This window comes from Desmodus rotundus, chromosome X (genome assembly GCF_022682495.2).
Source record: "Desmodus rotundus isolate HL8 chromosome X, HLdesRot8A.1, whole genome shotgun sequence".
Taxonomy (NCBI): domain Eukaryota; kingdom Metazoa; phylum Chordata; class Mammalia; order Chiroptera; family Phyllostomidae; genus Desmodus; species Desmodus rotundus.
The window spans coordinates 78,089,811-78,115,891 of record NC_071400.1 but is presented as its reverse complement, the minus strand read 5'-3'; the positions used below and the strand labels follow the sequence as shown (position 1 = coordinate 78,115,891).

Genomic DNA, 26,081 nt, shown 5'->3' with positions numbered 1-26,081 from the left:
GATGATTCACATCCCCAAGGGGATGGAGCAAGACAGCTAGAGCTTTCATCATGCTACTCAGAATTTAAAACTAACGAATTATTTCTTTATGGAAGTTTCCACTTAATATTTTCAAAACCTGGTTGACCATGCATAACTGAAGCCCTGAAAAGAGGTACTGATACCTCAATAAACAGTTTTTAAGAAATTCCTTTTTGTTAGAGATTTTATGTATTTATTTTTAGAGAGAGGGGAAGGGAAGGAGAAAGAGAGGGAGAGAAACTTCAATGTGTGGCTGCCAGTCACGTGCCCACTACTGGGGACCTGGCCTGCAACCCAGGCATGTGCCCTAGACTGGGAATCAAAACGTTGGCCCCTTAGTTAACAGGCAGAAATTACTTTTAAACAAAAGTTACGGTATGATACATTGCCAGTGCCCTATTACCATTTTCCCTCAAAAGATATCATTCAGTCCTACTAAACACTGTACCCTTACTTCTCTGGGAAGTGTCAGAAGGGACAACTGGGGTTTCTCAGATAAGAAACCGTAAAACTCATGTTCTATCATAGTTTACAGAAGAAACTACATCAAAAACCACGAGTGTCATTGGTTTCTATGAAAAAAACCTTTTGATTTCTAGTATACTTATTCCCACTCTGTGAGAGTTCTGGGTCTCCATTTGAAGCCTCAAAATTGCTGCCAATAATCACAGTTCATTTCCTTAACTGATTCAAGATGGACATGAAGATTATTTGTAGAAGAAGAAGGAGGTGGAGAAGAAGGAGGAGCAGGAGAAGAAGGAGGAGAAGAGAAGGGACAGGGAGCTCCTTCTGCTCCTCCCTCACCTGATGCATGAGCAGGTGCATTGTCGAGATTAAGCTGCCAATTACCAGTTGCCCATTACTGGTGGCCATTTTTATCATATTGTATCTCTCAATGGATGAAAAACATTGAGGTATACTTCTTATTAAATTTTGGGCCTGGAGGAAAGTACTCATGATGGGCAACATCTTCCCAATCAAAACCCACAGTTAACATGGTCCTGATCGTGCTGCAACTTTGCTGCACCTTCTTTGGGCATGGAGAACTACGTGACTTCCATTGGGACAACTAGGCCGTCATTTCTGGATCATAGGTGTACACCCATGATTCATCTCCAGGTATCACTTTTTCAAGGAAATGTGATTCATTGATAGCAGCAGTTTGAGTCAAGTCATTAGCATCTGTGGCACAATGTTCCCTCTGCTCTAATAGCAGAAGCTGCAGAATGAATTGTGCCATGACATGATTCAGGCCAAGACCCTGCCTCAAAATCGCAGACACAGTAGTTGTTGGAATCCCCAAATCAGCTTCGAGTTCTTGAGATGTCGCGTATTTGTTGATTGCAGCCCATACAGTTTCAACGTTCTCAGGTGTTCTGCTTGTTGCAGACCTTCCAGAACATGGATCACTTTCAACACATACTCGACCATCTTTGAAGCATTTGTGCCACACCTTTATTTGCACTGCATCATTGCATCATCCCCCAAAAGCCTTCTGAATAATCCGAACAGTTTCTATGGGGGAATGTTCAAGCTTAACACAAAATTTCATGCAGACTCGTTGCTCTACTCGCTCAGTTATTTGAAAGTGACGACCACGGTACACATGCTCCCTCAACAGCGTCTACTGCCCCCCACTGACTAGTACAGTGACATCATCATTGTTCACACAAGTGCATTCCAGTGCACTGTCCTTGGCTCCCGGGCAACATCAATGTCACACAAACCATTCTCGTTCTATTAACAATGGCTGGGCTTTTTCCAGACAGACCTTCGTATACAGGGGCCTCTGTTCTGGGTATTCTCATTTAATTATCAGAAATATCCCGATGAGTTAAGTGACGTAATTTTTCCCATTTTATAATTAGGAACATAACAAGATTGAAACACTTGCACAAAGTAATAAATCTTAAACGTTATAGTAACAAAAGTATTTTTCAGAGAATATAAATAATAGTATAAGGTTAACTAGAATATTTATACATAAGCTTTTACCTTCCAGTTTATCTTCCTGAGTTCTACATTTCTCACGAATCATTGTTTTGTGAGATATATTCAGTTAATAGAAAGAATATATTTTCTAAAACATAGTACAATAGAAAATATTATGCTGTGATTAAATTACACAGGCACTGAAGTCACCAGGCCCATTTGACTCTAAAACTACTCTTTCCACTTTTATCAACATTTTACTTGATTCTTGATCATTCGTAGCAAAGTAAGAGATACTTTATGTTACTAATTTATTCTATGAATTCCCTTGCAGAGTTATGAAAGATTAATGTAACTCACTTCATATTTCAAAGGCCACAGGTACAAATCTGACTAAGTATAAAGTTTGTGAAAATTCACCTCTTCTATTTCATTATACTACAATAACAGATTAGTTCATTAAAAGGTCTTTGAGCACAAAGTAGCAAGAGCTGATTCAAATCAACCATGCATCTCAAAATAATCACACTTTGGAAGTATCATTTAAACTCACCAAAGTTACTGTATCACTAAAACCATACTTGGACATTTACATATTCTGAGGGGGGAAAGCACAGATAAGAAGGTTGTCCATTCTTTTTACACCATGCTTGCTTGTAATAATAATGAGATCACTGAAAATATGACTGTAGATAGAAGAAATAAGCTGTCCAAAGATTAAGTCTTGGCAAACTCCAACGTTTAGAGGATGTAAGAAGAGGAAGAATGAGGCAAAACACTAACACTGTGGAAAGCAAGGCAGAAAAAAACTAGGACAGTATGCCATCTTGGAAAACAAGTGGAAAACCGCTTCAGAGTAGAAGAGATGATCATCTGTGAAGCAAGGTAAGATGGGAAGTATGATTTAGTAATTGAGTTTAGCAACATAAGGAGAGTAATGACCTTGACAATAATTGTTTAGATGAAATGTAACAACAAATCTTGCATAAACTGGCTCAACAGGAAACAAGAGGTGAAAAATTGGAGCTCTCAACTCTTGAGGTTTCCTGAATTCTTTTGAAGAGTTTTGCTATGCATGAAGGGGATAGGAAATGGGAAGTTACCTTTGAAGGAGATGGTGTGGGCATAGGAATTTCTTCTAAAGACAGGAGAAATCATAGCATTTTATATGCAAGTCAGAATGAATTAGAAGGGGAAACAGATAAAGTTAGTGATAAAGAATGTGTGGAGCCAGTAGGGATGGTACCTAGTGAACACAGTGAGAGAACGACCTGAACAAAAGTTCCGGCAATTCCTCCACAATCAAAGGAGGGAACTCAGACCATATGGTCACATGTACGTGTGTCTGGGTTGTTGAGGTGGTAAGGGCTTTTGGAAGTTCTCATTTGATTGCCTCTGTATTCTCAATAAATGAGAATTATCAATCATCAGTTGAGAGTGAGGATGTGGGAGGTGGTTTTGGCTGTATGAGAAGAAAGGAAAAGGTATGAAATGGGCAGAGGGAGGAAGCTCAGAAAAGGTGATATGATTTCAAGGTGTCATTTAGGACCCATTTAAGATTAATAGTTGTGGATTGAAAGTGAGACCTTTCAGCATGATTGTATGCTTTCCCCAGCCACACTCATGTGAACAGACAAGCAGGATGAACTCACCATTTACAAGTACATCAAGGAAGCTGGGAGCAGAGATCCAAGTACGGAAGATGAGAGAATATGCATGAGAGTTAATGGTAGTTATGGGTCATGGAATTGATTATGTGAAGTGAGGACATCAGGAGGGAAGAAATTTGAAGAATTCCTGGAACTGGGATATCAAAAAGTGGTAGTAAGAGGATGAGATACTAAAAACTGAGATTATGGAGGGATTTCAGTTATTGAGAATGGCTCCATCTAGGGTATGAAACCAGGAGTGAATGGCTATAATGAGTTCAAGAGGAAGAGCACTGGGGACAGTTACAGATAGGATAGTAAAATCTCCAAGAATGATATAGAGTTGGAGACAGAACTATAGAACCTTCTAGGAAGGAGAGACTGATGTGGAGTGTATAATTAGCTAATTTTGTTAGGCAAGTTTGTTTGATGGCCTAAGATTGAAAGCTAAAGATTTTTAGGAGAGAGGGAAGGTATGGGAGAGAAAAGAACCACCACATGAAACAGCTGGGCAGGGGAAGCATTGTCCTCACGGGGGAGAGAGCCAGGTGTCAAGTAGGGCAACGAGGCACAGAGAACATTGGAGATGTAGAGATAAGGGATATAAGTGATTTTCCTGATGACAGGGTAAAATTTCCACAATACAGTGTGGTACGATTTTAGAATTTAGGAATGGATGAGAATTATAGCCAGGAAAGATGAACACTGCCCTAGGTGTAACAGTTCAGACAATGAAGGATGACACAGAAGATTGGGCTTTCATGTGGTGACAGATATAATGGGGATAAATGCATAACGAGACACTTCTTGATGGTAAAAGAGATAGATGGTGGTAATAAGATGTCACACCCCTACTACTTGAGGGGTGAGTCTTTGGGTCTGGGAAAAATAGAGAGCCTCAGAAATATAAATCATATATAAGGAACTCAAAACGGTTAGAATGTAATCTACCCATTATCTCACTCTTTTTAACTACCTAAACATGTGTGTATAGAGAGATAAATACATTATATATGTTATGCTATATGTAACTATATATTATACAGGATGCTATGTATTCTGTACATAACATTCTATACGTATAACAAATACATGTATATATAACTAGATATTAGAATTGTATATATTATAATCATCATGTATGTATATAATTTCTTATTTACCAGCTCAGCAGTCTCAAAACTGAGTCCTCACCAATAAACCAATTTCATATTTGCAGAGTTTGTGAACGTACCCAGGAGTTAATTGCTTGTGTACAAGCATATCTCACCAATTGCCTTCTTTCTCCCGTCGGTTTTTTCTGTGATAGAATTTGTGGTTAATATCAGAGCATTGTTTACATGTGATGAAAACATAAATTGAACTCAAAAATGACTCTGTCTACTTCTGTCAAGAAGGCAGGGGAACCAGTACCTGCCCAGTTGCTATACGAAAGGCAGCCATTTTAGCTACAATTCAGGAAGAGTAAACAGCAACAAAAAGTCATGAGTTCTGCGTCTAGGCAAAAGGAGAAAGTATAAGAATGGATTTTTTTACATCAAATGGAACCTTGATTTCCCCTATATAACTAAAAATATATGAAACTAATTCATACTGTAAGATTAAATGTTGAATTACTCATTGCCCTGGCCCGTGTGGCTCAGTGGATTGAGCGCTGGACTGTGAACGTGAACTAAAGGGCCTCTGGTTCGATTCCCAGTCAGGGCACATGCCTGGGTTGCAGGCCAGGTCCCCAGCTGGGGACTCGCGAGACGCAACCACACATTGATGTTTCTCTCCCTCTCTTTCTCCTTCCCTTCCCCTCTCTCTAAAAATTCATAAATAAATGTAAAAAATGTAAAAAACATTGACTTGCCCAAAGAGCTGGTGATAGTAAAGTTTTTTATTTGTGTAGAGTCTTGGATATGACACAAAAAGCCCCACCTCAGTTATCTAGACGCCAGCTAACGTGAACATATGGGTTAGTTTAAGGTCTTGTTGTTCTAAGTCACAGAATTTTTAAGTAGGTTTATTTTTCAGCAAATTTGTAGCAATAGCTAATGGAGACACTGGACCTGATCTTACTATTGGGATAACTGCAGGATTCCACACTCAGCACTTTTCTCCAGAGGTCTAATGACTAACTGAATGAACAATTAAAAAGCAAAAGTTAGATTTCACATTTAACTAACACCAATTACGATGCTGGGAATTCCATTTCTAATGCAAAGAAGGTCCTTAAATTTTACCCTGGCTACAGTGTCCCTCAATTAAACACTCTCCATGTCCATTACATATATATCTGAGTTAGAAAATGTTACCCTTTTTATCTGATAATTTCAGACACACATTACTGGCCATATTTTTTATTTAATAAACATTTACATGGACCTCATATGTTTGTGTTCTAAGCACCATAAACTATTAATTTCATCCCCATAGAATTGTTTACATTAGGTATTTTTATTATTTTAATTTTAATGATAATGAAACTGATTATAAAAGACCCATGGGCAAAGTCAAAGGAAGGTAGGATTGAGGGTGGGATGTGGGGTGGGTGAGGCAGGGGAGGGTGGTGGGGGGAAAACTGAGACAACTGTACTTGAACAACAATAAAAGGGAACGTAATGAAACTGAGGCTCCTAAATTTAAGCAGCTTGCCTAAAGTAATTGCACATTAAGTAGTGAAGCTTGGTTTGAATGCAGGCAGTCTGGCTTCAGGGTCTGGCCTCTTAACCCAATAAACAGTACTGCTATAAATAAACTGTAACTGTAAAACATTGATAAATAATTTAATTAAATATTAAAGTACCTGTCTATCATTCAGAATTACCATAAAGAATACAGTTCCATTTCAGGGAGCAAAGCATATGTTAAAAACATTAGTTTCCATAAAGTTTATCAAGGAGTCCATTCAGGAACAACATCTGTGGTGGAAGAGAATGAAACAGCATTAAGCTGTGATTCAGTCACCAAAAGTTCTTAGCTGACCCCACGTGAAGCTCTGAATGTAGAAAGGCTCTTCAAAGTAGTCCTAGATTGGGTGTTAGAATCAAAATTGTATACCCCTGCACCAACCAGTCATTGGATGCAGTCCGCCCATGAAAAAAAGACCTGACCTTGGCTCTCTTCTCTTCATGAGGGACAATTCTCCAAAAGGGCTGACAGTTGCAAACTCTCAACAGGCAGTACTTCCACTAGCTGGGCTTCAGTTTTGAAGGGTTATCTGAGTAGGATGTAATAGCCTCCACTCCAACCTGCAAAAAAAATACAAGGTGTGGCAGAATTAACGCCTTCTTGAGTATGGTCAGCAAGGTAATAAGATGGGTGTAATAATTTATAGTTTTAATTTGAACACGTCACCTAAAATGTCACATGATGTGCTTGAGTGTGACATTGTTATGTTACAGATTTACATGCTTATGCATTTGTAATAAAAGAGTGTGTAATAAAAAGGGGGTGCTGATTGTGCCAGACCCTGCTGCATAAGAACCACACTTTTGCTCCTTTACCCTCTACAGAAACACTGCTGAACAATTTGAAATTTTAGTAAGAATAGGCGAATGGTTATTGCTTAATTAAAACAACTTGTTTGAAAGCCAACTCTTTCAGAACACCAAGCCAGTGGAAGGAAAAATCAAGATGAAAGTAGACTTGGAAGAAAAGGGGTTGTCAACTGTTACACTAAAGTGTACATGATTTTTTAATACATTTTATTTTTTACTGTCGTAAACTATATAGGACATGAAGTTTGCCATTTTACCCGTTGTAATGTACAATTCCGTGGCATTCAGTACATTCAGAATGTTGCATATCTACATCGTTGTTTCCAAAACTTTTCCTTCACCTCAAATATAAATTATGTCATCATTAATCAATGATTCTGATTCTGCCCTCCACCCAGCTCTGCTAACCCCTCATCTACATTCTGATTATATGACTTTTTTCCTTTCCAGATAGTTCATATAAGTGGAATCCTGTAATATTTATCCTTTTGCATCTAGAAAATATTCACTTAGCATAGTGTTTTCAACATTTATCCATGTTGTAACATGCATGAGAACTTAATTTCCTTTAGGGCTGAATAGTATTCCATTGTATGTATATTCCCCATTTATTTATCCTTTCATCTGTGGATGGGACTTGGCATTTCTCCACCTTTGGCTTTTGTGAATACTGTTGCAGTGAATAATGCACTCTCTGAGTGTTTCCAGTTATTTTGTGTACATACCTAAAAGTAAAATTTAGGAGTCGTATAGTAATATTATTTTTAACTTTTAAGTATTCAAGCCCTTTGCACAGTATTAGTTGGGTTGTCTTTTTTATTTTTTAGTTGTGGATGATATTTTTTACTTCCTTCATAATATCATTTGAGGGACAAAGCTTTTAAGTGAAGTCCACTTATCAGTTTTTTGTTTGTGCTTCGTGCAAATTTCAAAAATAATTTAGCAGAGGTAATGACAGAATTTTACTTACCAATGCTGTTGGAATCCTGTGGTCGCACAGAATAATGCTGTGCTACACTTTTAATTGATGTTCAAATGACGACTTTTCCAATGCCAGATTGTTTTTATGGGCCGTAAGGGCCGATGTCACTGTGAATCAGTGTGGTTGCCATACCATTATTAAGTACAAAATATGACAAATCACTGTCACTCATCTTTGTAAGAAATTGTTTTCCTGTACATCTCTGGCCTCATAAGAATACAATTTTTTAAAAAAACCCAAGTAAGGCAGTTATAGAGAAACATAAAGTGATAAAGTTATAATGGAAGCATTACCCAGTTTAAAAGTAATATCCTATACTCTGATTGACACCTTGTACATTACATCTGTTAAAATCAGATTTTAAGAAAATTGTTTTGACAGCATATGTGAATGCTCATCTATTACACAGTTGACTCAATGTGTACCTTTCTGGCATTTTGCTAACTGCTGAGGTTAATAAAGCTCATCAGTGATTACCATAAATAATATAAGTACCACATTTAGAACACTTACAGCTACCTAGATTGTCAATAATTATTGTATATTTATTATAAACAAAGTTCAATGTTGTCTACCCAGTTGGGTCTTTAAATAAGCACACATCTATTACTTGCACATACACCTCTCCCACCACTAAAGACATACTTGAAATAGTTAAGATAAAATGAGGTTCATGTACTTAAATGTTTACACCAGTGGTTATTCAAGAACAAGAAACTGAGCACATGTTGTCATACCTTAATGCCACAACCAGCATGCAAGTGATAATTCCCTAAATAGATGACCATGAAAAAAGGTTATGGTTATGACTCATTGATGCATCTTTGAGTCTTCATCCAGCCACCCCATCCTGTCCCATTTACCTTTTGTATTTGTCAGGCATTGAGATTTGTATTGATCCCTGAAACATAATCTTTTCTACACTACACGTTGCCTTGCATAATGCTCAACTCACAGCTCCTTAAAGGGTTTGCTATGTTCCTATTCCTGCAGCTTGTACATGTTCTTGCCTGGATAGTTCTGTTCCTAAACTGTTTAAGACAGGATAAATCCAAAAAAAGTTGAGAGCCACAATCCACATTACTGATATACCATATCATGTGTAGGGCAGTTCTGCAACCATCAAAAGCTTTGAAATAAACTATAGTGCTAGTTGTCTCATAAATGCATTTATTTATGCCCTCATCTATTACAAAAAGCTTTTAAAGGTGTCACAAAGATATAAAACATAAGAAAAGATGAATTACAAGTAATTTTTTAGGAAATTGCAACAAGATTAAGAACATCACCTGTAGTGAGGGGTGAGTTACAGTATGCTCATGTCACTTCTCTGAATAGGACCAAAATGCATGTCTAGCAGGCAGTGCATGGGCGAAAACTGAAGACTGACAAGCTTGCCCCACAGAATGAAAATGAACTGCTTAAGAGAGTCAACCATGCTTCCTGATTCTATCATCTGAAAGCAGTTTCTCCCAAAGTTTTCATTAAAAGACCACAATGTAACAAGGAAGCCATTGATACATCCCTACTTACACATTGGAATGAATCCCTTAGAATATCTCTGTGTCATCTGATGTAGGTAGATCACATGACAACACAGTAAAATTCACTGAAGGCAACCTTAGTGTGGTTAGGGGAGGATGTAGTAGATTGCAGGCACAAGGCTTACAGTCATTCGATTTAATCATTGAATTGATTTTAGAGTACCTAAAGGAATACATGTATTGCAAGACTTTCGTCTAATCATTTACTAGTACTACTTCTTCAGTAGATAGTTTAGGTTTTGTAGACACCTAGGTAAGCACTTAGTGAGATCGTGTTGTTCCTGCTGAGAGAGGCCATGTAAAGTGATTGAGAGACCCAGCTTTAAAGTCCTGGGTTTTCATGCCAGCAACATCACTTAATAGCTATGTGATCTTCAGGAAGTTGCTAAGCCTCTCCATGCCTCAGTTTTCACATGTTTAAAAATGCAAACAATGTCTATTTCAGACGGGTCCTCCCCAGGTGGGCTATGCAGGCTGTAGCACCCGGAAAAAGCCCCTAGGAAAAGAGCTGTTGTTATTGGCAGATGGAAGATGGTCCAGATCAATTTCATATGGGAAACCAAAAATGTTCTGGGACAAAAATGAAGTGCTCTGTAAAGTGCCTATCATGAAATGATCTCAAATAGTCACTATTGTATATCACCTACATTATAGCACTTCAGTTACAAACAAACAATGTGCCATAATTAATAGTTGAGTTAAATGTTGAGCCCACATCCTTGTGTGAAAATCGAGGAACATAACAAGGATTTATGACTGAGTGGAAGACAATCCACCCCACTCATGAACTTCCTGTGAATGGGGCCAAAATTCTCATTAGGACACAATTGTGAGTCTGCTTTAATGCACACAGCATTGTGAAACCAAAGCCTGCAATTTCTGCTCCAAATAGTAGCAGAAATAGTCACACAGCCAGAAAGATTTTTAACTTGGGAATTTTTTAAAATTGTGGTAAAATCAACATAACATAAAATTAACAATTTAATGTGTATTTTGATTAGTATTTAGCACATTCACAATGTTGTGCAATCACCATCTCTATCTATTGCAATAGCTCCCAAAGTGTCTTTTCTGAAAAAGGAAACCTTTTACCCATTAAGCGTTCACTCCCTAAGGCCCTCTCCTCCAGCCTCTGGCAAGTACCAATATGATTTCTGTACTCTGGATTTACTATTTTGGATATTTAAGATAAATGATATCATACAATATCTGATCTTTTATGTCTGGCTTCTTTCACTTAGTGTTTTTGAGGTTCGTTCACACCGTAGCATGTATCAGTAGGTCTTTCTCTTTCATGGCTGCATAGTAATTCCACAATTTACTTATCCACCCATGATGGCCATTCAGGCTATTTCTACTTTTTGGTTATGTCATGAATAGTACTACAATAAACATTTCTATCAAGAATTTCTTTGAGTATCTTTATTCAATTCTTTTGTATTTAAACCTGGAAGTGCAATTGCTGGGCCATATGGTAGTCTATGTTTAGCTTTATCAGAAACAGCTAAACTGTTTTCCAGAGGAGCTGTTTCATTTCATATTACCAACATCTATTTACAAAGGTTCCAATCTCTCCACATCCAACCAATACTTGTTATTTTCCATTTTTTAAAGTATGTGAAGTGATACTTCATTGAGATTCAGATCTGCAATGCCCTAAGGACAAGTGAATCAATCACCTTCTCATGGGCTTGTTGAGCATTTGTATATCTTATCAGATATATGATTTGAAAATATTTTCTACCATTCTATAGGTCTCCTTTTCACTTTCTTGACAATATCCGGTGATACACATTTTTTCAGGATTTACATACTCACCCGAGGATATGTTTATTAATTTGAAAGAGAGAGAGAGAGAAAAATGCATGAGAGACAAAAACATTAGTCAGTTGCCTCCCATATGCACCCTGACTGGGGATCAAACCTGCAACCTTTTGTAAAAGATGACGCTCCAACAAACAGAGTCACCTGGCTAAGCCAGCGATATAAAAATTTTTAAATTATATTAAGGTATAATTTATCTATCGTTTTCTTTTATTGTTATGTTTTTGTGTCATATTGATGAATTCATTACCAAATCTATGTAGGTTTTCTTCTAAGAGTTTTATAGTTTTAGCTCTAATATTTAGGTTGTTGATCCATTTTGAGTTATTTTTGTATATGCTGTGTGTTGGGGTTCCATGTTCACTGTATTGCATGTAGATATTATTTTTGCTCAGCACCATGTGTTGAAAAGACTATCCCTTCTACCACTGAATAGTGAATTCTCTCTCATACTCCCCTCCCCCACATAAAGACCTGTACATCATTTTCATATACCTACTCATGCTCTTCTTCTGCCTTCAATGTTTCTCCCCACATTTTCCATACGCTAGGTCTTTTCTGCCCCTGCTAAGCCTACAATGATCACTTCCCTTACAGAAATTGTGTGGCAGCTTGTGCACAACTTTATTACAATATTTGTCACATTTATTGTAGATACTATTTGTTTTTCCCACTGTATTGTGAGATCTTTGGAGGCAGAATTTGTGTATTAGACACTTGTATAGCAAATGAGACAGAGCAGTTCTTCAGTGCTTGTCTGCTGGGTGACTGACCCTGAATAAAGTATTTTAAATATCTAGAATTTAGAGTCAACAAAATAGAAATAATCTGAAAAAAAATTCATGAATTTTAAAGGGCAATATTCCTAGGATAGGTGATTAAAATGAAAATAGCCAAGGTGTCAGGAGGAAAAAAGATATTAGAGATGTAAGCAATCTAAAAGTTTAATGAGAATGCAACCCCCAAAACTCTGTCTTCTTGGAAAAATAGAGGCAGTAGGGCAAGACAAAGGATCTGAAAAGCTATGGCTATGGCTAGAGTACACCAATTTTCCTCTTGGTGATTTATTATGAATCTTGCTATCTACCTGGCACTAACTGAGACTCTATGAATTCTGTATCATCTAAAGGCACATTCACATTATCTGTTGAAAAATAACAAGATAAAACAAGATAGTCTTATCATGAAAAATTGTAAGACGTACAAATATTTAAATGGGAAGTTATTAATTTAGTACATTTTGTAATGAGCCCATTTAGCATATGTGTTAAATATTTTTTAAGATTTTATTTATCTTCGTTAGAGTGAAGGAAGGGAGAAAGAAAGGGAGGAAGACAGCCATTGATGTGAGAGAGAAACATCAATCTGTTACCTCTCATATGCACCCCGACTGGGAACCGAATCTGCAATCCAGGAATGTGCCCCGACTGGGAATCCAACCTATCACTTTGTGAGACGATGCCTGACTCACTGAGCCACACCACTCAGGGCCATTTTTATTCTTCTTGTCAGTTACCTGTAGACTTTTAACAATGCAGACCACATTATCCGGCGTTGTCACCAAGGAATATGAAGACGACAATATATTTAAATGGTGCCTAGAAAAACACAAAAGAGAGGAAGTTAATATAGAGAGGAAGATCTCATCACCAAGGAAAGGAGAATCCTTTTCAAATAGGAGAGGGAGATAGAGAAAGAAAAAGAAGATACCATAGAAAGGTATCTTTCTTTGCCCCCAATCCTTACATAGAATTTCAAAGTGGAAGAAGAATGAGTACATTAGCAAAACAACATAATCGTTGGAGGGAAAATAACAACCTCAGAGACTATTTTGTGTCACATTGAGCTTGGGAGTCTGGGTAAAGGGCACCTAACACTGAGGACCCTATAAACATGTGGCACCAGAATCAGTAAAAGTACAGTGGGAAAAGTATAAGTTCAAGCAAAAGGAAATTGGAATACAACCACAGGGCCTCGTCTTGCAACTCTGTGGGATTGATCGATGAGTTCCTTATTGCCATATTGAGGTCATATGAAATAATCAATGGTGTAGGCTGGAGATTTTGCAACGGGATCGACGAGATGGATGAAAGAGCCCTTCTGATCGAAAGCTCCTGGGCCAGAGAAAGAAGGATGAAAAAAGGAGTAAAACCAACAAAGGAAAGAAGTAAAAAGGGAAGAGGAAGGAAGGAAGGAAGGAAGGAAGGAAGAAAGGACGGGAGGGAGGGAGGGAGGAGGGAGGAAGGAAGGAAGGAAGGAAGAAAGGAAGGAAAAATTCTCAGTCATCACATAAATCAAGAATACAAAAATTATATACAGTAGTCACCTCTTATATTGGTTTAGCTTTTTCCAGTTTCAGCTCCCTATAGTCAAGTATGGTCTGACAATATTAAATAGAAAATTACAGAAATTAAGAATTCACAACTTTTAAACTGCATGCCATTCTGAGTAGCATAATGAAAATATGCACTGTCTTCTCTGTCCCACCTGGGATGTGAATCATCACTTTGTCCAGTGCATCCTTGCTGTATATGCTCCCTGCTCATCCATCTACATTTCAGATCTTTTTTCATGTAGCTCAGTGTTTGTGTTCAAGTAACCCTCCTAATGAAGAAGGGAGATGACAGTACAATTAGATGTTTTCAGAGATAGAGAGAGACCACTTTCTACACATTACTACACTATGTTTTCACTATTATTCTATTTTTTCTTTTTCTTGTTAATATGTTACAATGCCTAATTGATAAATAGAACTCCAAAATAGGCATGTATGTATAGAAGAAAATATAATATAGATAGGGTTCAGTACTGTCTGAGGTTTCAGACATTTACAGGGGGTCTTGGAATGTATTGTCCACCCATAAGGGGGGACTTCTGTATACCTTTTTCCTTCAGGTATATGCTGCAACTCACCTGCTTAGAACACTGACTGTCCTGTTCACAAACAAAGGTAGCAAAAGTCCTACTCTTCAACTTGATACAGAAGAGTAAATGTGTAATGAAATTCATTTACAAACACAGGTTCTAAAGCTAATTACATCATCTATAAAAAGGACCACCACTTCAAAAGTAATTAAAAGAAAAAGAGGAATAAAATGAAGGAAGGAAGGAAGACAGGGAATCAGAAAAAAAGGAAGAAATGGTGGAAGGAAGAAATAAAGAACAAAGTGAAGGTTAAATGAGTAGAAATAAAGAAAAAAGAGGAAGAGAGGGAGGGAGGGAGGGAGAGAAAAAGGGAGAGAAAGGAGTAAGGTAGAAAGAAGAAAGGCATGTAGGGAGGGAGAAAGGAAGTGAAATCTCCAAGTACTCACATAAATCAGGAATAGAAAGATGGTATACATTTTTCTCTGCAGCCCTATCATAGACCTGAACCTCATAGCACATGGACTGTCCTCTTCAAACACAAAATGAAAAAAATCTGATTGAGCAGGAGCTGTTGTACTTGGTCATGTAATGTGCCCTGGCTTTGGCAGAAACCCACCCTTGGCTGCAATTCTGGTTTAGGATTTCTCTTTCTCATCTCTTAGAGCCTCTTCATACCAGGAACCAAGGGCTGTGGGGACTGCAGCATGGACCCGCAGAAAAAAAAAATTCAAGGACTTTCTTCTTGTTGTTTTCAGCAAGGGGAGGTGGACTTCACATGTATTCACAGCATTCAGGATCACTGTTGAGAATCCGGTAGAACCTCAGGTCCTCTCTTCAGTCATACCTCTGTTTGTGAGCTTCATGGGATCACATTACATGAAATGGTATCTGTCAGAGTATATCCTCATCAGATTCAGCACTTTCTTGGTTTCCTCCTCAGTGGCTCCATTATCCTTCTTGAAGATCAGGACCAGGAGAGTCACCAAATGGGCAGCCTTAGGGATTTCTTTGTCAATACTCAGCTTCCCAAGGTGAGGTCCATTTTGCCGACAATGGCATGGAAGTGTTTGGTGGACTCAAGTTCCTTCAAATCAATGACAAAATCCAGTTTCATCTGCTTAAAAGCTCTCCTCATTTCAGGGAAGTGATTCTGGTTCTTTATATGACATTTGTCAGCAAATGTACTTTTCTGGTGGGCCTTTCATTTCCCACTTGAACAACAGAAATGTCACCCAAAAAGCTACCTTCTTAGTGACAGGTCTCTACACAAACACTCACTGTAATGCAGGGCCTATGAGGTACTTACATATTTTCTTTCTTGGCTTTCTTGGCACCTGCATTAGTTCTTTTTTACTTTTTTAAGATTAAAAATAAAAAAGTTTATTTTCTAAAAGAGGATCACAAGAAAGAGGAACAAACTACTAAGACACACAACAACACCTCTGAGAATAAATCTTAAAACACCTTCATTTCTTCATGTGCATGGTACAGCTGCAACAGTAGGGATGGTGGATGGGGCTCCCAGTGGGTCCTGCAGAGTGTTATGTGTCCCTAATTCTCCAGGCACGTCTGAAGAATACACTTGAAAAGGGAAGAGAAAGAATACTGGAACAATTCTACAGCTCCAGTAGTGGCCTGAAACCCTCAGCTTTTGCATCTCAGCTGTATCTATCTGCTGCCACACCAGTGTAACAGCATGGGCACATCTCTTCTCCACCCACGCTGGGGCATGTGGTCTTTCAGACCTCTCTCATGGTGCTCTATATCTGTGCTTAGAATACTGACTCCTTGATTTTAAGCTCTCCGGATAATATTGTTGCCAGTGGAAATCAGGCACCGCCACAGAATCATGAAGAAAGCACTCCAAGCCCATGCATGGGAGACTGACAAAATTTATCTCAGTGGAAATGACCCCCTGGGTTTGCAATGCCTTATCTATCTCTGTTTCGTCATGAAAAACACCAAACCATGTCCTCAGATAGGCCAAAACAAAAGCCAGTATCCACAGTTCATGCATCATATTAAAGCTTAGTCTTTTGGAGCTCGCATGTGGCTGCTGTGGGCCCTGGTAGGTACTACACCCAGACAGTCACATGCTCCCATGCAAGAGAAAACACAAGAATGCACAGGATGTGTGTGTTACCAGGTGGGTGAGAGTGAGGCTAGAGGGAGTTTCTTTTTTCTCCTGAGATTATATTAGCTTGGGTTTGTGATGGACCTGGTGCTTTCTCAAAAGAACCAATCAACTTCACAAGTTTTTCCAGGCTTTTGATAGATCCAATCCCTAGTTAGACTGACAGGCCTCAATGGTCAACTCCTCGCTCTGTGCCCCCAAACAATCTGGTACCAGAGCGCGAAAGGGAGCATTGTATATCCCGTTGGTGGAACAATGCTATGTTTCTTGGGGTGTGAAGCTGTAGCTCTCTGGAGAAGCAAACAGGCTCATGCTCCCCAGTTATTCAGCTCAGTGTCTAATTACCTTTGCTTCCCTTTCCTTTATGAAGAATTACTTAATTACTCATGGTAACAACATTACCTGCCTACATTCTTAGAGATTTTTTGTCCAGGCTTTCTACATAATGCTTTGGGTCCCAGGCACAATGGAGAAGCCTCAGCACAAGACACGACAGGGGCCCTAGGACGGGGGTGGGCTGTCAAATAACATGGTGATCTATTCCTTCCATTTATCCTGTAGAATTATGTCTCTTGAGGACCTTCAGTTCTTAAAGTTTGAACTTAATTTTTTTAAAAAACAAACAACTGAAGCCCAAGATTTTGTGAGGCCCTACATTCTTGACATTATTGAACATTGTATTGTCTAGTGTAGTGATTTCTTACCCATCATTCATAATAAGAATATATATAATATATATGACACTAAGAAATACCAACCAAGAGGGTTTTTCTCTGTGTATGTATATATGTATTATATCAAAAGTTTCATGAAAAAATACATACCCTTATCGTGTGTGATTCACTCTGATAGTCCCTCTTCTATTTATACTCCATACTTTATATTATATTCAACTAATAATAATAAAAAGCCAATTGTCACCCCCTAACAAGGTTTCAGGTATTCATTACAACCTCTGCAGTCATACTGTCCCAAGCAACTCAAACCTTCATGCTTTTCTAACATGACCACGTTGACACTTGATGGCAGCTGTAGTTTGAGCTTCCCCTTTAGATTTCTCAGTGAAGCAACAGAAATCCATTGTTCCAAGGCACATATAGAATAATCAAGTGAAGACCTTTCAGATGTTTTCTCCAAGCTATGCAGTCCTATGTCTTCTTTTGTAGACTACAAACCCACTGCCACTTCATGACATGTCCCTGTGCTCCAATGTGAGAAGTCGTTACACTTGACACTAGATCTATAAAATGAAACATCTCTATACTAGACTTAAGCTAATTGAAAACATTTTTTCAACTGATAAGAAAAAGCAATTACAATACACACACTGGAAAATATATTGCAAATCACATGTCTGAAAATGAGCTTGTTCCCTAAATAATAATAATAAAAAAACACCAAAACTCTGTTAACTTGAAAGTAATAAACAGAATCCATTAGAAAATTGGGATAAGATTGGAGCACATGATTTACCAAAAAAACAATATATGCATATTATATAAGCAGATGAAACTACCTTAAGCATAATTATCCTTTAAGGAAATATAAACATAAACCCCAATGAGATGCCACTAAATAGCTATTTAAATGGCAAAAACAATCAAATAACAGCAATAATAACAAAAAATACACCTAAAAATACCCAATCCTGGGGAGGATGTGAAGCACCTGGATCTTTCATCCATTGATTGTGGGAGTGCAAAATGGTCCAGCCTCTCTGGAATACCACTCAGAAGTTTCAAATAAAGTTAACTTACACTTATGTTTGAAAAGGTCCCTGCTGATATTTTCCTAAAGAAATGAAAACTTATGCTCACACAAAAGCACTGCATATGAATGTTTATGGACTTCATTTATAATAACTAAAACCTGGAATCAAACCAAGGGTCATTCAATGAGGAGTAGATCAGAGCCTGTGAGCTATATGACGGAACACTATACCACAATAAAAAGATGGACATGGACACGTTCCATCTTGGATCAATCTTAAGATCATAATACTGAATTTTATAATGACAATCTTTAAGTCAACCTTATCTACTGTACAAGTTCAGTTATATGAAATACGCAAAAGCGCAAAATTATGTAGGTAAGTGTGTTTTTCTGTTTAGCACAATCTTTCAATGCAAACTTATCTTTGTAGGTTGATTCTTTGTAGACACTTATATGTTGCAATACTTTAGATCTTATTTATTACTTATACAACTTGTACTTCTGGTGAAGTTGGACTACGTGGGACCAGATATAACCACTTGTCTGAAACAAGGATAAACACAAATAAAGTATATGATGATGATATTCAACACATTGGGCATCAGACCACAAAAGACAGCGATCACTGGGAGAGGAAAACAAAAGATGTAAGCCCATAATTACCCCAGCTTCCTGCCTGAAGCCCAGGTGAAGCCTAGGGTTTCCTTGATTTGAGAAGATAAGACTGAGAGTCTGGGGAGGAATAGGCAACAAGGTTTCATGAGAGACAGTACCAGAGATGAGAATGTTCCACAGAGAAAGAAAAGAGCAGCCCACACAGGGTTGCGAGTCCTCCTGGGAAAGTGATAAATCATGTAATTCATGGGACATCACGGGGAGTACTCAGAAGTGTTTGTTTCAGCATCGTGGTAACATAAACCATAGTTAACGCTGTTCTGGTCCCATCTAACAAAGGTTGAAACCAAGAACTGAAAGGATTACTTTGTTTCTAGGTAACTGAATCGCAAGATAAAACAGCGTGAGAATATTTGTGTATTCATAGTTTAAAAATGTTCATTTCTTCTGGACAAGGGTGAAACAAGGCAAAATCATGATTTCACAATGTCTCACTTCCATTCAAATATTACCAGGCATGCAAAGAAGCAGGGGAATATAATCAATAATTAAGAGAAAATTAATCTATCTATCTAAACTGGAAATGATACAATGTATGGACACACTCATATAAGAGTATTATATTTTTTCAAGAAACAAAAATGTTAAACTGTTAGAGATGTAGAACATATAAAAAGCCCCAAAATTAACCTGTAGAGGCAAAAACTCCAACATCTGAAATAAAATATTATATATACATACATTAGTTTTAAAAACTGAAAGAATAAAAAAGATTAGTGAGCCCATATATATGAAAATTATCACAGTATATTTTATAGTACATCTATATATGGACAAAAGAAGTAGAATTAGCTTTAAAATAAAATGTACCCAATGTTAACTGTGTTCACCTTTGAGGGGTAGCATTTCTGAGTTGTAAAGGGAGACAACCATCAGTTCGCAGTCCTGTTAGAGTACTTTGCAACAAGTACATATGCAGTTATCTTAGTAATTAAAATATGTAAATAAGCCTAAAACAGAAACAGGAGGGGTGTTTTAACCAGAAAAAAGTTGCTGCTAAATGATCAAAGCCTGAAATATGAACAGTGTAATACAATAAAAGTGTATTTCTCTAGGTGGCTTGGTAGACATTCTGTGCTAATATGTAACATGAACCCCACAGCTTGCTTCTTGTAGGTCAATTCTATAAACACATGATTTCCGTGTTTACTGATTAATGCAATTGAAAACGTGGATGGTGGGAAACTGGATGTCAAATGTTTTGGCCTGGAAATGGCAAATAGTGCTTCTGCTCACAGATCAATGGCAAGGGCTGGACATAGCAGCCTTTCCAACTACAAACGAACTTGGTACTATAGTTTCCCCATGGGCCCAGGAAGGAAAGGAAAACATGATAGGGATGAGCATTTGCAAGTCCCTAAATAAATTGTTATAAACAGGTGGTTAATAGAATGTTGATGTTAGAGTTTTTGTGACAACCACCCTCTTTATTTCCTGGTAAAGTTGCTGAGGAGGCCAAATTTTCTTGTGATTCTCCAAAGGTTTTGAGATCCTACTATGTCACAGTTGTTCACAAACACAGGCTCATGTCCACTTTTCTAAAGGATCCTGTAAAATATCTGCTGGGAAGGTTGACCTTCTGCACCCCGTAGTAGCTTTCTTCATTGACCTAAGCAATAACCTGTAAAATCTGAATAGGATAGGAACAGTTCTTCTTCATTGGGCTACCTGGGAAACAAAAGCTATGCATTTCTGCCACCTTCTAGATGATGAAAGACTAGTGTGAGTGACTTTGCACACAAGGAAAAACTAGAATTTCCCCCGAACCAGTAGTTAGACAAGAAGCTGTAGAAGGTCACTGAATTATTGTTAAGCTTGCTGACCAAAGATGGCATGCCTGTCAAGAAACTCTCTTTCACCCCTGCAAAACCTCCAGGGATTTTAGGAATTTAATCCTCACTAGATGTTTCCCAAGCAGTGATTTCCATATTCTTGGATTTTCCTTCAACTCTCACTTATGAGGGAGGTTTTGGTCATTAACCACATAGGTAAGCTCATATTTGTACGTTTTCAGTGGCCAGTATCACAAAAAAAAAAAAAAGAGAAAAGGGTCATTACAATTCCAATGCAAATATCAGAGTGGTTTAAAAACCTGCTCACCAACTTCAATTTTATATCTCCAACATTAGTGAGATCTATGATCTATCATTTTATATTCAACGGGACTTAAGGAAAACATTCTGAGAATGAGGTAGGAATGTCCACGGGATGACCATGTTTAAATTTCAATGTCAAAGTTGCTTTTTATGTGGAACAGGACCTTGCTATCACAGGGGTCCATGGTGAGGGATGAGGCCACTAGGGAGTTAGGATGCTCTCAGTCCAAAGGAGGGCAGGTGCTTTTGGTCCCGTTTCTTCCACTGGGAGCAAGGTGAAGCTTTCAGAGGAAGATTACAGTCAGCCAGCACGTCAGGTTCCAGTTTGGGTAACAGTGCACCCTGGGGAAGATCTAGGGGAGGGACACTATAATGCAGACAGAGCTGAAGTTAGGTAAAAACTGCCAGTCCCTAGGCAGAGCTCGCTTGCAAGGAACCCTGGGGCTTACCGTGGACATCCCTGGTTAATTGAAGCCCACACACAATGGCTGAAGAGCATTTCTTCTTGCAACCTTCCTTCTGTAAACCTGCCTTACTTTGTACTTTGGCTACAACATCCTTGTTTTTATATCTCAAGTGGCATTAACAAATAATACGGGAAATAAGTGCGGAGACTGAAGGTCTGTGTCAGACTGGGAAGAGTGAAACAGTTCGGGCTGTAGATGAACTCAGAGAATAGTTCTAGTTCCAGCGCTGTCACACATGAGACAAATGAAATCGAGGACACACATATGCTCTTTGAGCTTGAGGATCTTCGTATGTGATTTTGGTGTGATAAACCCTGCCTTCCTAGGACTGTTGAAATGTGTTGGAAGTCCATCAAGGACATGGTACAAGTGTCTTGTGTGTTTTAAAACTTTAATGGATCGGAAGTTTCACTATGATTGTTAATGCCCAATCTTACTACCCTCATCTGTGTATAAGAGTATGGGTGAGTGGGCGTTCCAATTCCAGGATCTCTTAGAAAACCTAAGTGCTATATGGCATAGCTTATCAAGTCAGTCAAAAGTGTTCCTCAGCAAGTAAACTTTGTAAAATCTTCTGTTCAGAGTTTATGTTCTTTAATTGGGGTGTGGGAATGTCTTCTCCAGCTGCATGGAAATCAAATTTCCCAGCATTTCTGTCAAGGACCAGCTCCTCCCTTCCCTCCCATCTGCCCTTTATAAGGATTCAGAATATTTCACCACCAAATTTGTCTGATTGGTGTATTGTTTATTTTCAATTAAAGGTACCTGAGAAACAACTCGTGCAGGAGAGATACTCTGACACTCCTTGGTCCCCGTGAAAACAGTATGTAAGTCCCCCATGTGAAAGTTGCACTCCCTATGCCAGGGCAGAAGGCATCCTTATCCGTGGAGAATGGTGATTTAGGACCCAGAAAGCTTTATAAACAAACCTTGTTACTTCACCAACTTACTACCCTAAACCCAGACTCCTTTACCTTAACAATTCTTCACAAATTATTTGTCTAAAGTATATAGATATTCCCATTTAATCATTTCTTTGAGTCTCTGATGTCTGTGTTACTGCCATACCTACCTCCAGAATTCAATTATTTTCTCTCCCACTAATTTTTATTACAAGGATTCATAGGCAGGACAGTAGGTTATTATTGCAAATTATTTTTTACTCCTCTTTATTTTCCAGTGTTTCACCTCTCCCCTTTTCCTTCATCTTCCACAACCAAAAATACAGCCTTTTAAAAATATTTGCCAATTTACACAAAGCTTACTTAAATTTTCCTTGGAATAAAGAGGGCCCTGGCTCTCCTAGGCCGTTGCACAGTGCCAGCCCAGTGGTTGAAAAGTGTGTGAAATCGAGGAAGTATCATCTCTCTTTCTCAGAAACTCCTTACAGATGATGCATGTAAATGAAAGAACTACTTTTTGCGCTGAATTCCATTGTGCTGGCACAGGGAGGCAGGGCAACTTCCATTCCAATAACAGGTAAGAATTTGTGTCTGCCTTACTCGGGATCCAAAAGTAAGAATTAACAGCAGGTGTACACTCCAGACTTTTGAGTTTCAACCCTGAGAGACACAATCTAGGTCTGCTCCTGGTTCATGACGTCCCAGCCGGTTCAATGTAAAATCACCTCCCACTGAAAGACTTGAAGTGTCCCAAAGCCCCCAACTGTCATGCCTAACTGTATTAACACTTAGTTTCATATGAACTGTCCACCTACCTACTCACACCTTCCTTTTACTTCTCCTTTGGATACTAGAAGATCACACCATGTTCTTAAAGGATTATTGCTTCTCTCCATTATAATTCAATGAACAAGTCCGAATTCCTTAAATCCTAGCATTCCCAGTACTGGTGCAGTGTTTCCAAAAGGCAGGCACTCAATGAAAATTTTAGGGATTAATGAGCCAGAGAGAATGAGGTCTAATTTCTTAAGATTTATTTCTTGAAAAAACTAGGCAAACACGGTTAAGTATCACTTAATTTTACCCAACAAGAACTAAAACGCTTAAGAAAGACAAGATTTGAATGTCAATTGGATTCTTTTCTATTTTTCTCGATCAGTCCCGACTTTCTCAAAGCTCATTTCTTATACCTATACAGGGAAATGGCTATCGCAATGCCTTTTTTTTTTTCTTTCCAGATGACAACGAAAGGCGGATGGTTTCACATTTAGTTTTCAAAAACAACCAAACTCTTACTACAAAGGCTTCCTTAAAGCATTACATAGGTGGAATGTCTTCATAAACTCAGAGATTTTAAAGCTAATTAAATGTGTACTAAAAAAACCCGGTAATTTGAACATGTTACCAAACAAAAGAACAGATTTTCAACTTACACATATCAAAGAGAGACACGGGCATATACTGGGCTATCAGCACTATCGCTGACCTAAATTCTATGAAAATGCACGAGGAAACTATTCTTGACTTCCATAGGCCTGGGAGGACCAGCCAGCTTTGGCCTTAGAACTGGAAGTGGCCATGACTATCGACAGCCGCTGTGGCATTTCTGGCCTGAGATCTCTCTTGTTCTTCCTGAAACGCCTCCTCATACTGAGAGGTGAAAGAACGTGGGTCAGACCCATAAACCTTGGCCAGATACTTCAGGACTTCCATCTTGGTGGTTTCAGCATGGGCTCTCGGGCCCCACAGGAATTCAAATTGTGCAGGATCACTGTTGGCCACCTGCTGGTACTTCAGGTATTCCTCCTCCAGGAAATGTTTGGTGATGAGACAAGTGGCATCTCCAAAGATGTCGTGCTTCTGCCCACGATATACATTCATCACATTCAGAATTTTCCAGACTTCCTCTTCAGTGGCACGGTTGCCTTTCATGAAGATAGCCCCCAGGAGAAGTATGAGGATGCCGGTCTTGGGCACGTCCTTTTCACCATGCAGCATCCCATCATAGGTGAGGCCCAATTTGATGACGATGGCATAGCAGTGGTGGATGGGATCCACTTCCTTCACATCGAGGCCATAGATTATCTCCATGCGCTCAGAGGCTTGCAGCAAGATGTCAGTGAAGTGGTCTTGATACTCTTTGCTGACAATCGTCAACATTTCTTCCTTGGTTATTGGCTCTTTAGCGCGATACTTGACCAGCAGGGAATCCACCAACAAAGTCACCTTGTCTTCTAGAGCATCTACAAGCACACTCCTGGGGTCTGGACCTTCCTCTGAGGTGGTAGCTTCCGGGGTGCTAGCTGCCGAGGCGCTAGCTCCCTCGGAGCCGGCTCCCTCGGAGCCGGCTTCTGAGGCGCCGGCTTCCGCGGCGCCGGCTTCCGCGGCGCCGGCCTCCGAGGAGCCGGCCTCCGAGGAGCCGGCCTCCTCGGCGCTAGCTTCCTCGGCGCTGGCTTCCTGGGAGCCGGCTTCCTCGGCGCTGGCTTCCTCGGCACTGGCTTCCTCGGCACTGGCTTCCTCAGCGCTGGCTTCCTGGGAGCCGGCCTCCTCGGCGCTGGCTTCCTCGGCACTGGCTTCCTCGGCACTGGCTTCCTCAGCGCTGGCTTCCTGGGAGCCGGCCTCCTCGGCGCTGGCTTCCTCGGCACTGGCTTCCTCGGCACTGGCTTCCTCAGCGCTGGCTTCCTGGGAGCCGGCCTCCTCGGCGCTGGCTTCCTCGGCACTGGCTTCCTCGGTGCTGGCTTCCTGGGAGCCGGCTTCCTCGGCGCTGGCTTCCTCGGCACTGGCTTCCTCGGTGCTGGCTTCCTGAGAGCCGGCTTCCTGGGAGTCGGCTTCCTCGGAGCTGGCTTCCTGAGAGCCGGCTTCCTGGGAGTCGGCTTCCTCGGCGCTGGCTTCCTGGGAGCCGGCTTCCTGGGAGTCGGCTTCCTCGGCGCTGGCTTCCTCTGCGCTGGCTTCCTGGGAGCCGGCTTCCTCGGCGCTGGCCTCCGCGGCGCTGGCCTCCGCAGGGCTGGCCTCCGAGGCACTGGCCTCCGAGGTGCTAGCTTGCAAGGTGCTAGCTTCCGAGGCGCTAGCTTCCCCGGCGCTGGCTTCCCAGGAGCTAGCTTCCCCGGTGCTAGCTTCCGAGGCGCTAGCTTCCCAGGCGCTAGCTTCCCAGGCGCTAGCTTCCCAGGCGCTAGCTACCGAGGCGCTAGCTTCCTCCTCTTGGCTGCTGGACCCCTCACTAGATTTGCTTGATGAGGTGGCTGTGCTGACAGTTGAGGAGGACCAGGAACTCTGAGGACTCTCAGGAGTACTGGGGCCATAAGCAGCACAAGCCACCTTCAAAATGTCAGGCGTGGAAGGATCGGAGGAGACATAGGCCTCCTCCACCGCCTCAGGTGACTGTGCAGCCTCCAGGCCTTGGGTCTCACTGTCACTCTGAAGGGATTCGGTGGGTGAGCACTGTAGATTCCTCTGAGGAGAAGCCATCACAATGCTTGTAGGTGGCAGTAATCAGGAGTGTGAACAGGAAAGCAAAGGGGAATCACTGCCTAAGGGAAAGAAGAAAGATGTGAGTGGCCTCAACTGCTAAGCTCAACGGTGGTGGCTCTAATAAAAGCCACCTGCCCATTCATCTCTCCAGACAGCAGTGCTACAACTGACCTCCTGGTTGCTCTGTCTCCCTAGGACAAGAAGGAGAAAGGCTCAATTCTCCTGAAGATGGTGCTGGTCAAACCAGGCTGAGAATTCCCAGCGATGACAATAGGGAATTTATGCAGGTGTTGACTGTGCCTGGTAGAGCCATTTGTATTCTGA

At 40.0% G+C, this 26,081-nt stretch overlaps 1 protein-coding gene across 1 annotated transcript; it reads right to left on the bottom strand.

The window, feature by feature from the left end:
• Positions 1-23,849: 23,849 nt before the first annotated feature.
• On the bottom strand, positions 23,850-25,754 carry LOC128779942 (melanoma-associated antigen B16-like). The gene is made up of 2 exons (XM_053916955.1): positions 25,460-25,754; positions 23,850-24,565 (listed from the first exon to the last, which is right to left on the bottom strand). The coding sequence occupies exons 1-2, from the start codon at positions 25,752-25,754 to the stop codon at positions 23,850-23,852; spliced, it is 1,011 nt and encodes a 336-aa protein (XP_053772930.1).
• Between the last annotated feature and the right edge of the window lie 327 nt (positions 25,755-26,081).

Excerpts from the sequence above, each read along its gene's own strand:
- LOC128779942 (XM_053916955.1), bottom strand. The coding sequence starts at position 25,754 with ATGGCTTCTCCTCAGAGGAATCTACAGTGCTCACCCACCGAATCCCTT. Across the intron at positions 24,566-25,459 it reads AGCTAGCGCCTCGGTAGCTA|AGGAAGGTCCAGACCCCAGG; the intron begins GCGCCTGGGAAG and ends CTACCACCTCAG.